Source organism: Ambystoma mexicanum, chromosome 2q (genome assembly GCF_040938575.1).
Source record: "Ambystoma mexicanum isolate Mex_15411 chromosome 2q, UKY_AmexF1_1, whole genome shotgun sequence".
NCBI classification, from domain to species: Eukaryota; Metazoa; Chordata; class Amphibia; order Caudata; family Ambystomatidae; genus Ambystoma; species Ambystoma mexicanum.
In genome coordinates this window covers 1,001,906,185-1,001,921,920 of record NC_090924.1, presented here as the reverse complement: position 1 = coordinate 1,001,921,920, position 15,736 = coordinate 1,001,906,185, and the positions used below count along the sequence as shown (strand labels likewise).

The following is a 15,736-nucleotide window of genomic DNA, read 5'->3' as shown; positions in this document are numbered from 1 at the left end:
CTTGCCAGAATTCGAACCTGCAACCTACATATCATGCACAGATTGCAGCAACTAGTGCTCAACCGGCTGAGCTATCTTTTTGGCTAACATCCTTCAGGGGTCGATTAACTGAGTATTGACGGGCATATAATAATCATAGCACCTAGATGTTGGACCAACCATTTATGAAGCACTACATAAAGTTGTATACCTATCTGGATTATCACAGGGATAGGTTTTGCTGAGTTTCTATTTCAAATACAAATGTAACTTTCTTTTGTTTGTTTTTGAACAGCACTTGCACTTCCTGGAGAGTCAGGGTTTGGATGTTTTAATTGTAGTCTTGAAGATTTCAGAGGCTAGAACACCTGTGATTGGTGTAATGACAATAACTCACCCTTGAGAAAAGACTCTGCTGCCACTGACCATTTATAGTAATGTACTCCATTGACTGCAAGGTTGAATGGATGTAAACTAGACTGCATAGTCAGCATTTTACACACTTTTTATAATTGGAGTGTAAATTAGAAGTGTAAAAATGATGTTGCCTCTGCATGAAAAATACAATTGTGCAATACTAGTTTGCTTTCGCTGGGGAAAAAGCATAATTTGTTACAAAATATTAATTCTCAATTGCAACTTTGTTTTCCATCTTAGTATACAATCCTAAAATTCTAGCAAAATAAATATGCACCTTGCTTCTGTTTTGCTCCATGAGCATCAACATAGCAGAAGCTGAATGGAAAGAAACCATTCCTTTTATCAGTGTGCAGTTTATTTTTAAAGGCTTCAGAGAAATAGATTCTGTTTCAGAGGTGGCTTGCAATTCCATCCATGTAGATAAAAATCAAAAGAAGCATTCTGGTTTCTGTCAAGTAACCTGACCTTCGAATTGCCCTCTGCTCTAAACCTGTGTGTAAATGTGCACAGTAAAATAATAAAGCTGTCGTATTTGCAAAATTTTCATGCGTAAAAAGGCCTGTACGCACCTTATCTGGAAGCCTGATCCCGGTACTTATATGATTTGGGCGAGCAGTGGGTAAACATGGTGTACTGGACTTCCTTTACGAGGAAGTGACACTGCTCTAGACTGACCTGAACCCATTCTCACAAGGGTAAAACGAGGTATAACTTAATACGGATCCAGGTCCGTTCCTAACTGTCTGCCTCAGGACACACTGCCACATTTATCCGGAGGCTGAGGTATCACCAACTGACCTCCGTTCCGCCCTCGTACAGAAATGTGAGTGACACCTGCAGGTGTTGGTCAGATACAGATGACGACTGGTTCACAGCTTATATCCCCCGTCACGCTACCCACAATGCAGAGCAGCATTTCATCTTGTCTCAGAGACTTGGATAGGTAAGAATTGAAGACAAGGCACTTAATCGATCGAAATAAAGCCTATTACAGCTCCCGTACTAGGATAGAGGAGAGTGTGAAATATAAAGCGGGGTAGCGACTGAGTTAAACATTTAGGGTTTTAAGTGTCAGTGTATGGGTTTAGCAGGACAGTCGTGGGGCGCTCATCCAAAACATGTTCCACACTTACACAGAACACATCCATCCTAGTGCCACATCCATACTACACTGCACTATGCTGACTGGCACCCTCATGTTCTCTAGTCAGTGGGGAGGATGGATGCGCTACTTTTTATTCTAATCTGCGGTGGCAAACCCCTTTTACTTTTTCTTATTTAGATAAACAGTTCATTGGGCAGGGTACCTTCCCTCCTGTATTCTTGGATGAGCACAAAAATGTTCAGATTTAGGAATTCTTTAACCAGAGAAACATTTACTCCAACCTGTTTCAAACAATAATAAAGACATGACAATACACTGATGCAATTACCTGTGTTCACCAAGCCACGATTTTCAGCCGGCTCCTCTTCCACGTTTGCTCTGTCCACTTCCCCCGAGCCTCCCGGCGCACCGGCCAGCTATCCCCTCTGATGAAATCGTCTCTCCAAAGCACCAGGCATCACCGGGGGCAGGTATACCTGGTCGTCTTGTACTTGGCCGTTTGGCAGCAGGAATCTGAGAGACACAGGCACCATACTTCTTGCGGGAAAAAATTACCACTCCATTCGATGAACAGTTTGAGGAAAAAGCAAGCAACGGTACAGAAAACAAACGACAGTACAAGACTTGGACGCAATTAAGAACGCACCCTTCAGGCACTCTTCTCTTATATCCAAAGGAACAGATGTATTGCTTTGGAAGTGAAGGTCCAGACAGGGCAAGCAATCAAACTGAAACAATGTTACAAAGGGGCAACACAGCCCCTCTATACAAATCTTTGATACCAGCTGCATTCTTACATGTACGATGGTGTTATCAGGAAAGACAACATAAAATCATGCATTTAGTGAAGCTGAATATACTCCACACATGGTCTTAGGCAGGTGAGCACACTTCCAGTACGACCACACCTGTCTGCTAAAGCCACTTCTCCTAAGAAAGCAGGAGCCTAAAACAAGCTTACCCCCACGCTAGCTTTAAATAACCACGTGGGGTTAGATTTTAGGCATATATATGTAATATGGTTCTATAATGGCAGTACATCGCCAATTTTGCCACAACTGTTCCCATGTTGGAATCTTCCAGCTGATAATTTTCTTCATATGGTTGACCTGTAAGACCTGTTCTATTTTAGGATGGTCTATTTGTTGCAGTTTATATATTGGTCAATAAACAGTTGTGATTTTATATAATCCTTTCCATTGTGCCAGTAAGTTTTGGGTGTAATTTGGTGGCAATACTTACACCCGTTATCCCACTTCAAAATGCCATACTCTGGCTCTGTTCGTGGTCTGCATTTTTATTGTTTATGACTTTTTATAAGGTAATTCCCAGAGTAGTAATTGTTTCAGCACATCAGAATGTACAGTTTAATTTAGGAGAATTTGGTTTTCATACTTTTCCAGGATCATATCAAGGGTACCACGGCGTTCCTTGTGCACTGCTCCCTTTGCCATTCATTCTGTTTTGCTGCTTCTTTCTAATGTAACTATGCCTCTGCACCGTTTAACCACGTGTCTCCAATAAAGATGTTCACTGTACAAAAGCATTGGCTTTGTCACTGCTTGTTTCTTATTACATGCGCCTACCTGACTTAATTGCCACCGTGTTACTAAAGTTGCATTGCCTGAGGCTTCTCTTTTTGTTGTGCTACTTCATGGTCCTAGCCCTCGCTGCCGTTTTACTGTTTAGAATGAAATATTAAAAATGTCTTGGTAAATCACACTTCTATTGATTATTGCTTTAAAATAAAGGACTGTTTATTTTTCCAGGTAAATGAGCTTCAGAATTTGACCAGTGCAGAGGTTGTGGTCCCTCGGGATCAGACACCTGATGAAAATGATCAGGTGGTTGTGAAAATAACCGGCCACTTCTATGCAAGCCAGGTACGTGTCCGCATGCGAGTGCAATTCATACAATGAATCCTTTGGCTATTATTCTTTATTATAGGCAGTATTTCTGATTTAATTTCTGTGTCTGTATTCGAAGCAGCAAACGAAATCTATGCTCATGAAAATGTCAGTTTATAAAATATTTTTGTGTAAAGCTATTGGCTTTTTATTTTTAGGCAATTACGCTCAAAATATTTCCAGTTCAAACCAACGTTTTTGTGGACTATTGCTTGCAATTTCCTTTACATTTATTTATTTTTCCTTTTTCCTGTATGTTTGAACCTTTTTTGTATCCACTGTAGGATTGGTTGCCGGGAATTTTAGCATAGTCATTAGCATTTCTAAATCATGCTAACGATGTGCTCTTGACTGGGCAATTATGACTTTAAGGCATTTTACTGGTTCGGGTGTCAATATATCCGTAAACTAATTCACTGCATCAGGTGCCTGGTTTTACCTTACTTCAGTTACCTTAGTTTTCTTATCGTTTTCTGCTTCTGCTGGTATCCCAGAGTTTCGATGCACTACTTAAATGTGTGTACCCATTTCTTATATGGGGAACATGTATTCATACACAATCTCAACTGAATGCTACTTTGCTTGCTGTCTTTTTTAATTTTTAATGGTTGGTTTTTTGGGGGTGAGGGGTGCATTGAGTCCGTTTATTACACTGTAATGAAATACAATAACCTTCAGCATGCCATCATCTAAATCTACCAAAAGCTTCCGGTGTTCCTATCCGTGTTCTTTGTAACCGTCCATGGGTCTGACTATGGTCCGTTTATCTAATACCTCATTTGGCCTAAAAATGCTGCAGCAGTCGTGGGAAGATTCATAAGCTTGCTTCAGGAAGCATTCCAACATCTCTGCCATTATTGTCAATTGCACCTGCTGCTTCCTGCAGGTCGCATGGCTATATTCCTCCTACATTGCCTCATCTCGGAAGCACTCCTTAAAAAAAAATATTTTATATAAACAGTTTAATGTAAGTTTTCCGGCGTTAATTACTTTGAAGTAATTACTTCAAAAATATCAGTTCGAATATTTTTTTTATTTTGGGGGGGTACTCCCAAACCCCCTTTACTCCTACCCCAAACCCCCCAATGTTAACCCCTTAACCCACAACCCTAACCCACAACCCCTATATAATTCAAAGTGTTTAAGAAGTAATTAATTCGAAGTAAATGACTTTGAAGTAATTACTGTCGGAAAAACCACGAGATAACATATAAACAACAAAGACAACCCTCCCAAACACTTCTGGACAGTGACGTCACACTAGTACAATATACAGATGAGTTGCATGTAACCTTATGCAGTTTCGAGTTCAGTATCTGAGTGAGCAGAAGGGGTCTGTGATATTGATAGCAAATAGTGTTTATATGGGCCCCAAACATCTCTGGATCTCGCATTGACAAGGTACCAGGTTCCTGCAATCTAATTCCATGTCCTGGCAGTACATTGTCTTTCAACCAGCTTCCTATCACAGTAGGGGGGGGCTACCCCAAGCCATTGCCACCCATCGTTTGGCCAGGTCCAACAATAATCCCACCAAGCTTCTAATGTGGCCGGAAAGCTCCTTCGTATATCCCAACAAAGCCACCAATGGTGACATCTCCACTTGCCACCCAGCGATCTCACATGTCATATGAAATACCTCAATACAGAAGTTCATGACTGGCGGACATTGCCAGGCCAAGTGCAGAAAGGTGGCTGGTGCATGGGCGCACCACACACATTCGGCTGAGCTGTTCGATGTGTAGTAGGTTTGTTGACGTGTAAGAGTTTAAACCGACTGCTACGGGCAGTCCTTCTGGTCTGTTCGCAAAATTATTGCCATGCTTTATCTGAGATTTTTTGGCCCAAATGTTCCTCCCACTTTTATGTGCCTCCTCTGACCACCCTACCATGAGCTCTATTATCTTTGCATACAAGCTCAAGACCAATTTCCAAGCTCCTTTTGCCATTGTATTAGAGTGAAGTATTTGCGTGGTAGCTGGTTGTGGAAGGAAGGAGTCAAGCCTCCTTTTTTATTATAGAAATGTGTCGAGTGCAGCGATACCACACTGTTCCATAAATGTGTCCAATGTCGTGAATTGATCTTGTGGAAACAAATCTTGGAATCTAACGAGACCTAATCTACCCATACTTTGTAACTCTTCTTGCTAGTAATTGGTAGCATGGGTATATGCGTGATGGGAAGAAGGGGGGAGTAGAGAGGTGCCACATCCAGTTTTTTCTTCACGCTGTGCATGTGCAGTCCACTATATTCCTCATCCCAGCCGAGCGGGGCGGAGCTGTGAGAACCACCATTCTTAAGAGAGACGAGGCAGCCATGGCGCTCTCGACTGGACATGCAGACTTCTTGGTTTCGGAGCATACCAATAGGACAAAAAGTGGGCTTGAGACGCTTAATAGTACAGCTCAAAATCAGCTCGTGCCAACCCCTCTTTAACAGGGATATTAACTTCTCCCATTGTACCCGGGGTTGTTTGCTTGACCATAGAAAATCACAAAATTATAGATTTCAATTCTGAGGAAAGACCTCTAGGCCACCAGCGGAACATTAAGAAAAACATAAACAAGCCGGGGGGATGACACCATCTTGTCTAGGCAAATTCTACCATGCAACAAGAGTGGACGTGTCATCCATCTGCCTACTCTACCCAGTTCAAGATCCAAGGTTTGCTATAGTTTTCTCTCCAATGAATTTCCAGTCTTCTTGCCAACTCCACACCAAGGTATTGTGTATTCATCATGTGCCACTGAAATTCCAGTCCGCCCAGGAATAGCCCTACAACTCTGTAAGCGGAAAGAGGACTGACTTTTTGGGGTTATTTTTCAGTTTCGAAAAGTGGCCAAACTCCAGAACTCTAGACATGATAGGTGCCAGATTAACTACATGGTCTTTCACAAACAGCCATATCATCCGCATACAACAAAATACCCATTCTATGTGCATAAAGCTGCACCCCCTGATGAAGATGCTGCTAAACTATGGGGTCCTTCACAATCAAAACCACATTGTCCGCATACAACGGAATAACCAGCCTATTTTTATAAAGCTGTACCCCCTATGAAAATGCAGCTCCTGGAGTAATTCAGCCAACGGTTCGATTGCGAAAGCAAAAGGAGAGGGGAGAGAGGACCTCCCTGCTGTGTACCTCTACCCATTAGAATCTGGTCCAAGTGCCCATTTACTGGAAGTTGAGCCGGCAGCTCAGTATATAACAGCGAGACCATTGAAATTAAACTCCTCAACACTGCAAAAGGGAATGACCACTCCACAGAATCAATGGCCTTTTCTTCATCTAGTAGAGCAGCCACTACCAGTATAATCTGTGTCTACTGCCGACATTAGACCAAATATGTCTGAGCCCATAAGACGTAGAGCTTCCGGCCTTTACATATTTTTGGCATTTGCTGCGCTATTGGGGAGACCAGAATTCTGGCCAGGGTCTAGTCTATATTAATAAGTGATCTGCTGAACAATCTATGGGATCCTTACTAGGTTCAGACAGTACTGTCACTATTGTTTCCCTCATCGAAACTGGGAGCGCCCCCCTCCTCAAGGGCTTAATGGTAACGCTGAATATGCCTTATGAAAATCAGCCGTCGGCCAATCTGGCCCGGTGCTTTTCACAAGGGAAGTGCCTGTATAGGCCGTTGGACTTCTTTTTAGCATAATAGGGCTGCAAAGCCATTCCCTCTCCACTTGACTAAACCAGTATTGCGCTGTTTTATCCAAGTATCCCTATGTGTGACTCCAGGACTTTCAGGCTTGAGGTGTATAAGCGAGTGTAAAATTTCAACATTGCCTGGCGAATCCCAGTATCTGTGCATCTCACCACTCGGATAGCATCTTTTAGAGCATTTTTGTGTTTGAGTTCTCAACCTTGGCCAGCCACGCCAATAATGTCCCAAGTCTTTACCCCTCACCATACTTTAACGGCTGCTTACCTACCCCAAAACCTGACTTCTCTGTGCTGCTTGAGTACATCATTGCAGTTCATGTATTTTAGCCTGCGCAGTAGGGTCATTTATACTAGCATTAACGGCTACAAGGCCTTTAAGCATCTCTTGGCACTCTTCCAGTTAATTTCCGATAGTTTTTAATATGCCACACTCTCTTGCTATACTTCTCCAGCATGGGGTCTGGCATGGATTCACATGCTCATGATTATTCCCTCTCAGGCCGGGAATCCTCGGTAAAGAAAAAAATCAGTATCAGTTTCGTTTCTGATCTCTTTCTTAGTAGTAACCAATCCCTGATCTCTGGGTCATACTGCCCCCAGCAAATGACTGCCCTCTACCTAAGCCCCTCCCCTGTCAGCCATCCTCAGATTTTTACCGCACGGTCAAGTGTTGGGAGTCCTCGTGTTTTAGCTCTCGAGCTTCTACTGCGTTTTCATGCTTTTTCAGGAGATTTTTCTAATTTTTTCTGTTAATCGAGCCTCAAGCGCCACTGTTTCTACTTCCGAAACGGGTCCCCGTTATCGGAATTCTTTTACGCCCCTCAAGGGTGAAGTTTTTGTCGAGTTACGCTTCTTGGAGGATTCCAGAAGATCTGTGGCCTACCTCAACGGACATGGCCCAGGACAAGGGAAGCTCGATGCCCGGATCCAAGCTGTTCAGGAGCTGCCCAGGATGCGGATTGCAAAATGTTTTCAAGGAGAACGAGCATTCGAGATGTGTCTACTGCCTTCATGAGGACAAGACGCACGTGGAGAAGGACTGTGCGTTCTGCAAGAACCTGTCGGAACGGACCAAGCAAGATTGTCGTTCCCGCCTCGTCGCATGGCTGGAGAAGGGCACAGCAGGTGTGAAGGTGAAGAAAAAGTCTGAGCGGTCTTCTAAGTCCTGTGAGGGCGCCGTGGCGATGGGGGCCCAACAGAAAGCCAAGCACTGCGAGTCCGTGAGCGCCGACAGGTCGGGCTCCTCGGCTGCCAGGCAGGGCGCGACTTCCCCGGCACGATCAACCACGAGCCAGCGCTCTGGTTCGGGGAAGAGGAAGTCCGAGACCCCGGGTAAGCTTCTGGAGAGGCCCCGGTCGATCTCGAAGGGAGCCGAGGGGGAGCGAGGCGATGACCCTCCCCCCAAAGCGAAGGCCCAGGACGCACCGAAGGTGGTGATGGCCGTGATCCACCCGGCACAGGCCTCTATCAAGGTTGTCGTAGCGGCCCTGGCGAAGCCAGCAGAGGCTACGCCAGTGGAGGCGGCCTCAGGGCCCAGAGATTCCCTGCCACCACGGAGGGAATCCTCTTTCCAGACCATCGTTAAGACCCCCGTGAAGACCCCGGCGGAAAAAGAGGGGGGAGGGGCGGTGGCCATTACGGACTCGGATTCAGCCTCCGAGGAGGATCCGGTGGAAACCGTGAAAGGCCTCAACGAGAGGTCCATAGGCCTCAACGAGAGGTTCGAGGGTTCGATCCCAGGGAACGTTTCCCGCTGATGTGATCGAAGATAGCGACGACGAGGGCCCAGTGGAGCAGCCATCCCTTTCGTCGCAGCCATTACCCGAGCCCCAAGATAGCTTGGCGTCCATTTTGTTGGCGATACAATCCTTATGTACTGAGAAGGACGAGGTTACCATGGACCCCGACGGAGGATCCAGAACCAGGCCCGTCGGGAAGCCCTCCGAACAAGCTGAGGAGAGTCCACCCCGCTCCGCCCTTTGTGCCCGCGAGGCCTTTGGACCCCTCATCCCCCTCGCCGGACCCTAGAGAGGATACGGCGACGGGCGACGACAGTGACAATGACACAACGGACATCCCGTCATCACCCCCCACATCCCCCCCCCTCAGGCTTCTCCGCCCGACGAAATTGGCTCTTTTCACGCCATGATAACCAGGGCATCCGAGCTCTTCCAGCTCTGCCCTGAGGAACAGAAAAAGGAAGGGTTTCTTTACCAACGACGAGAGGCCAAGAGAAAGACGGTCCTCGCAGTGCCGTTGCTCGACGACATCTGGGACGAGGGGCTGGCTATCCTCAAGAACCCTTCCACGACACCCACCAAGAGGGACAGGTGTTAGGGAGAATTCTCTGTTTAGGCTGAATTTCCTAACCTAGTGAGTCCCCCAGCAGCTTTGCTGGATTTTTGGGGTTTATTTTTTTCTCCTGCCAAGAGTGAGACTCTTTTACCCTCACTCTTGAGCATAATTTGAGTGTGTTTCTTTGACTCTAGATGTGTTTAATGGGCTATGGGGTCTTTTACTCCATAGGGCTTCATGTGTTTTTGTGATGTTACACAGCACCCTCAGTGCAGTAACACAGGGGTGTCATAGCGACCCCCCAATATAGACTCCATACCCTGGGACTGACTGTCTCCCAGGGCATGTAAAGTCACCATTGACTTTACATACCCTGGGACTGACTACTGTCTCCCAGGGCATGTAAAGTCACCATTGACTTTACTAGTCTTAAATTCTGAACAGAACCAGTACAAACCATCATATTGTGGACGTACTGACTGGGGCAATTCGATTGCCCTGGGGTCTGTTATTCGAGGGGGCACGTCTCCGTCCCCCCTGATCGAGTTTTAGCTGGTGGCAGTGGATACTACTTTTTATATTCGACCGCGAATATATCTCTATAGGATTTCCCATTGTTCGAGGCTACCAACTTTGATTATTTAATTCCTATAGCCTCGAACATACCGCTGGTTTATTTATTTAATATTAATTCTCCGGTTGGTATTTTTTGCCAGAACTCTGTTCTAAAATGGCATTTCTGTTCGCTTCTGTGACTCCAACCCAAGTCGAGCCCTTTGTTCCACTTTTTGACAGGCGTCTCCACAGAAGCCTCCAAAAGTGGTGCCACTCTGTCTGGGTACCACAGGGGGTGCGGGAGGGGGGTTTAGGCACCCTGGACTGAGTTACCTAGGTGTACCTCAAGTCGCACTCTTGTGTGATTGGCCCAAGTGGTGAGCCGGCCGGCTCACCACTTACCATGTTTGATTGACAGCTAGGCTGAGTGAATGGGGGTATGCTGCATAAAAGCAGGGCTTTGGGGACTGGAACTTTAGAAGTCGCCACAGGACCTAAGTATCTGACGAGGGAGAAGCTGAGCCAACCTGATACGACTACACCACCGGTGGAGCCCTGCTGAACAGTCTAACCACTTTTCCAAACGACAGAGGAGATCTCTAACCCGGGGAGTCTTCTTCCTTCGACTGGTGGGGATAACCAGTCTGCTTCCTTTTTTGCTTCTTGGAGCATCTTGTGGCCGCCTTGCCTGTGCCAAGCACCCCGGCAACCGGGATACCACGTTTTACCACTACCGCGAATCAAAGGGTAGTACCTTTAACCGGAAAGCTCTGCGGCTGGTTTCTTCCCTGGCAGTGCAACGACCCTCAACTTTCCTCCACGTCGAGATCTTCTTTTCTTCTGGACGACGCTGCAACTTGCATCCACTGCCAGGAACAACTGCCCCCGCTGGAGGATCCTTTCCACATAAGGTACCGTGTTCCGCCTGGCTTCGCTTGCAACCGACTGTACGGGGTAGATTTAGCCCCCGGCTTTCGAACCTGGGTTAGCCTGGGACACCCTGGCTAAACTTTTCCGAGCCTAACTAAAACCTTTTTGAACTCCCTGCAAGACTTTTTAAGCTTGTTGTCATTGTGTGATCTTGGGTGCATTTGTGCTCTGCTCTCTCAAAGAGTGGGCCCGGCCTATGGACTCTGGCTCACAAGTAACTTTTGACTTTCCTGCCTTGCTTAAGAGTTCCTAAGTATTAGTGTGGTGTATTTTCCTACATTCTGATTTTTTCCCCTCCCTTTTTCGTTAACTTATTGGAGTGCCATCTATAGTTAAGCGCTCACCTCTCTCTGGAAATAAGTGGTGTTAACTAAGACTTGTCTGATAAGTAATAAGGGATGTATATATAATAACTGTGAGAGTGATTTACAATAATAGTGCTGGAGTGTTTCAATCAGTGTGTTTTTAAATAAATAATTATATACCTTGATACCAAGCTCTGGTCAGTGTTTGCTTGTACTATTGTGACTGAGTGCCTATTGTGTATACTTTGCATACTGCCTAACTCTTCTTGAGGGAAGTCTGCTCAGCCACAGCTACCAGGTAAATCTGGGTGCTACAGACTGCTACCAAGTGGGTTTACTGCTAACACCTGTAGTCCTAAATCTTTTGCAGTTTTCCCAAAGGGAACTGCACAGGTTTCTGCCTAACAGGTACGAGAAGAAGTACCGGGTCCCCGATGCCACCTCCTTGTGCCTCAAGGCTCAGCCCACGCCGGACTCTGTCGTCTCGGCAGCGGCCAAGAAGAAAGCAGCAGGGGCGGCGGCTTCAACTTCCACTTCCCCGCCGGACAGCGAGGGCAAGAAGTTGGACTCCATGGGACGAGTCATCTCGTCGGCGGCGATGGCAATTAAGGCGGCCAATGCCTCTATTGTGGCCCGTTACGACAGGGAGCTTTGGTTCAAGATAGCTCCTCTGCTAGACTTCCTACCGAACGACAAGCGGGCAGAGGCCCTACAGATTCTGCAGGAAGGAGAGGTGGCGTCGGATCACGCCATAACAGTGGCAACAGACATTGCCAATACTGGATTTTGCCAACTGGGCAACAGGGTTTGCCTCAGACGACGAGGATGGCTCAAGGCAACAGACTTTAGCCAGGACGTCCAGACCAGAGTTTTGGACATGCCGTTTGACGGCAACAACCTGTTTGGAAAGACGGTGGATGAGTCCCTCCAGGCCATCAAGACAGACACTGAAACAGCCCGAGCCCTAGGAGTCCTTCAGCAACGGCGGCCCTTTCGTAGCTCTGGAGGCAGACAGGCAGCCTCCAAGGGATCCAGCGGCAGCTCTTCTACTTGCCGCCAGCCGGCCCGCTCTTCGTCCCAGGAGGCCTACAGAGGCCGCAGAAAGCAAGGAGGGTCTCGCCGCCGTCGGCAAGGAGGCCAAGGCAGCAAGGCCTCTTCCAAGCAGGACTGAACCGGCCGTTGCGTCTGGCCCCCACCGAAGCACCCCGGTGGGAGGCCGGCTGACGAAGTTCGTCGGCATGTGGGAGTCCATCTCCACCAACTGTTGGGTGCTGGACACCCTGGCCCGCGGACACTCGCTGGAATTTCAAAAGAATTGTCCTCGATTTCCTCCCGTGGCCAGGAAGGAGAATCACGTCCCTCAACTGCTGTTGGAGGTAAGGGCGATGCTTAGGAAGGGGGCCATCGAGCTCGTCCCCAAGAGGCTAGGGGGCTTCGGAGTATACTCAAGATACTTCTCGTCCGAAAGAAGACAGGCGGTTGGCGCCCCATCCTGGACTTGCGTCGGTTGAAAAAGTACATCAAGGCACAAATTCAGGATGGTCACCCTCAGCACGTACTGGGACAGCTGGAGGAGGGCAATTTCCTATCGTCACTGGAACTGGAGGATGCTCACTTCCACATCCCCATTCTAAAAGGTCATAGAGTTCCTCAGGTTCGCAGTCCAGGGGGGTCACTACCAATTCAGAGCCCTGCCACTCGGATTAAAGTTGGCAACCAGGGTGTTCCCCGAGTCCCTCTCACCGGTGGCGGCGCGGCTGCGCCTGCAACGAATCCACGTCTACCCCTACCTGGACGACTGGCTAATCCGTGCAAGGTCAAGAGAACTCGCCGTCGAACACAGTGAGGACCGTCCGCCTGATCACGGAGCTGGGATTCTCCATCTACCCCAAATCCCATCTGGTCCCGTCGCAGGTGGCACTGTTTCTGGGAGCGAGCGATACAGTGAAGCGATTGGCATCTCCGTCGGAAGAAAGGACGAAGGCCATTTTGGGCAAGGTGCAGCGCCTGTTAGCCACGGAGGTGGCCAGAGTGAGGCCCATCAAGTCCCTCCTCGGGGTGATGTCCTCGTGCATCTACCTTGTGCCCCTTTGCAGACTCCGGATGCGTCCGCTACAAGAGTTCCTTGACGCCTGCTGGATTCAAGCGGCGGGCTGCTTCAAAGACAGGATCCCGCTCGACGAGGAGTTCCGTCGGGCGATTCTATGGTGGGGTGCCCGTGCGCACCTCTCGGCAGGGATGGACTTTCAGGCCCCAGCGTATCAGACAGTAAAGATGGGCGCCTCCCTGGAGGTATGGGGGGCCCACACCAGAGATCTCCACGCAAGAGGCCTCTGGCTCCCGGAGGAGAGGTCTCTTCACATCAACATCCTGGAGTTACGAGCCGTGTTCTGGGCGCTCAAATCGTTCCTTCTGTCCCTCAAGGACAAAGTGGTGAGGATCTTCACCGACAACACCACCACGATGTTCTACATCTGGAAGCAGGGAGGCACCAGATCCCCAGCCCTATCCAAGGAGGCCCAGGATCTGTGGCACTGGGCCGTCGCCCAGGGGATGTTTCTGGTTCCCTTCCACACGGAAGGAATAAAAAACACCATTGCCGACTCACTCAGCAGGGAGCTGCGCTCGTGCCACGAGTGGGAACTATGCCAGGACCAGGTGGATTGGCTTTCAACGATGGGGCAAACCCCAGATCAACCTGTTTGCGACGGTGACGAACTCCAAGTGCCAGAGTTTCGCCAGCAGGTTCACCCAGCCGAGGAGCCTGGGCGATGCTTTCTCGTTCCCTTGGGACGGCCTGTTCCTGTACGCGATCCCTCCGTTGCCGTTGTTGCTCGGTCTCCACAAGCAGCTCAAGAGGTCCAGGTGCAGGATGTTCCTCGTCGCACCGGCGTGGCCGAGACAGATCTGGTTCCCGGACCTTCTGGACTTGTCAACGTCCCCACCTATCAAGCTGGCGACAGACGCGGATCTTCTCTCCAGAGAAGGAGGCACCATTCTCCATCACGACCCGGTGTCGCTGAACTTGCAGGCTTGGCTCCTGCAGCACGAGTTTGGAGGATACGATATCCCGGCTGACTGCAGAGAGATTCTTGCAAAAGCCAAGGCGTCCTCAACTCTCAAATGTTATGGACATCAGTGGAAGAGGTTCTCTGTCTGGTGCTGTGCACAGAAGATTAACCCTCTGCGGATTACGGCCCCTCAAGTATTGCCGTACCTACTGTCGCTGGCCAAAGCTGGAGTGGCTCACGCCTCCATCAAAATCCATCTGGCTGCCATTTCCAATACAGCAGAACTACAGGATGGGCGTCCTTGTGGTCTCATCGCCTGGTGAAGGAATTTATGAAGTAACTATTTCGATCGTTCCCCCTCTGGTGAAGGCCCCTGCATGCCCCGGCGTGGGAGCTCAACGTGGTGCTGAGCAGGCTCATGGGGGCCCCATTCGAACCTATGCACTCGGCGCCGTTGAAGTTCCTGTCGTGGAAGACAGCATTTCTTGTGGCCATCACCTCCGCACGACAAGTGGGAGAGATCCAGGCCCTATCTTGCAAGCCTCCATACTTGACTTTTCACGACACGAGTGCCCAAGGTGCCGTCAGACTTCCACCTCAGCCAGTTTTCTTCTCTTCGTCTCCGGCCGAGAGGACTTTGCACTCGCTGGATGTGGCTAGAGCGCTGATGTTCTACATGGACCGCACGAAGAGTTTTCGGAAGACGTCACAGCTGTTAGTTAACTTTGGACCTGTGAATCAAGGGAAGGCTCTCTCGAAGGCTTCCATTTCCAGATGGCTCTCCGGCTGCATCATGCACTGTCACCGGTTGGCAAACCAACCGTTGCTCAGCCGTCCGAGAGCCCATTCGACCAGAGCGTTCGCTACTACCACAGCGTTCCTGTCTGGTGTGCCCCTGCTCGACATCTGCAGGACTGCTACGTGGAGGTCGACGCACACCTTCACGAGATTCTACTGCGTCGATCGGGACTCCAGGGAGGAGTCCAGGGTCGGCCAAGCAGTGCTGCGCAACCTGTTCGCTTAAGGTGAGCCTGGTGAGGAGGTAAGAGATGCTTAATGTTGAGTTGTTGTATTGCTTAATGTTGAGCCTGTTGCCACCTCCCGTGGTTGTGCATGTGTATACTGCTATGTATTCTTATATTCATGAGCATGTGAATCCATGCCAGACCCCATGCTGGAGAAGGAACAAGTTACTTACCTGTAACTGTTGTTCTCCAGCATGGGTCTGGCATGGATTCACATGCGAACCCTCCCTCCTTCCCCTCTGCGGCTCTTCACTTGGTCATACTGCCACTTTACGTGCTACCAAATCTGAGGATGGCTGCCAGGGGGGAGGGGCTTAGGTAGAGGGCAGTCATTGGCTGGGGGCAGTATAACCCATAGATCAGTGATTGGTTACTACTAAGAAAGACAGATCAGAAACGAAACTGATACTGATTTTTTTCTTTACTTAGGATTCCCGGCCTGATGACGGGGAATATTCATGAGCATGCGAATCCATGCCAGACCCATGCTGGAGAACAGTTACAGGTAAGTAACTTGTTCCTTACTC

General features: G+C 48.6%; 1 protein-coding gene across 2 annotated transcripts in view; it reads left to right on the top strand.

The window, feature by feature from the left end:
• The window catches only part of IGF2BP3 (insulin like growth factor 2 mRNA binding protein 3), a 1,445,925-nt gene that overhangs the window by 1,331,378 nt on the left and 98,811 nt on the right, over positions 1-15,736 (top strand). For both annotated transcript variants that reach the window (XM_069648320.1, XM_069648321.1), the window contains one exon: positions 3,274-3,387. In XM_069648320.1, coding sequence (XP_069504421.1) covers positions 3,274-3,387 — 114 coding nt within the window. The remainder of the gene's footprint in view (positions 1-3,273; positions 3,388-15,736) is intronic.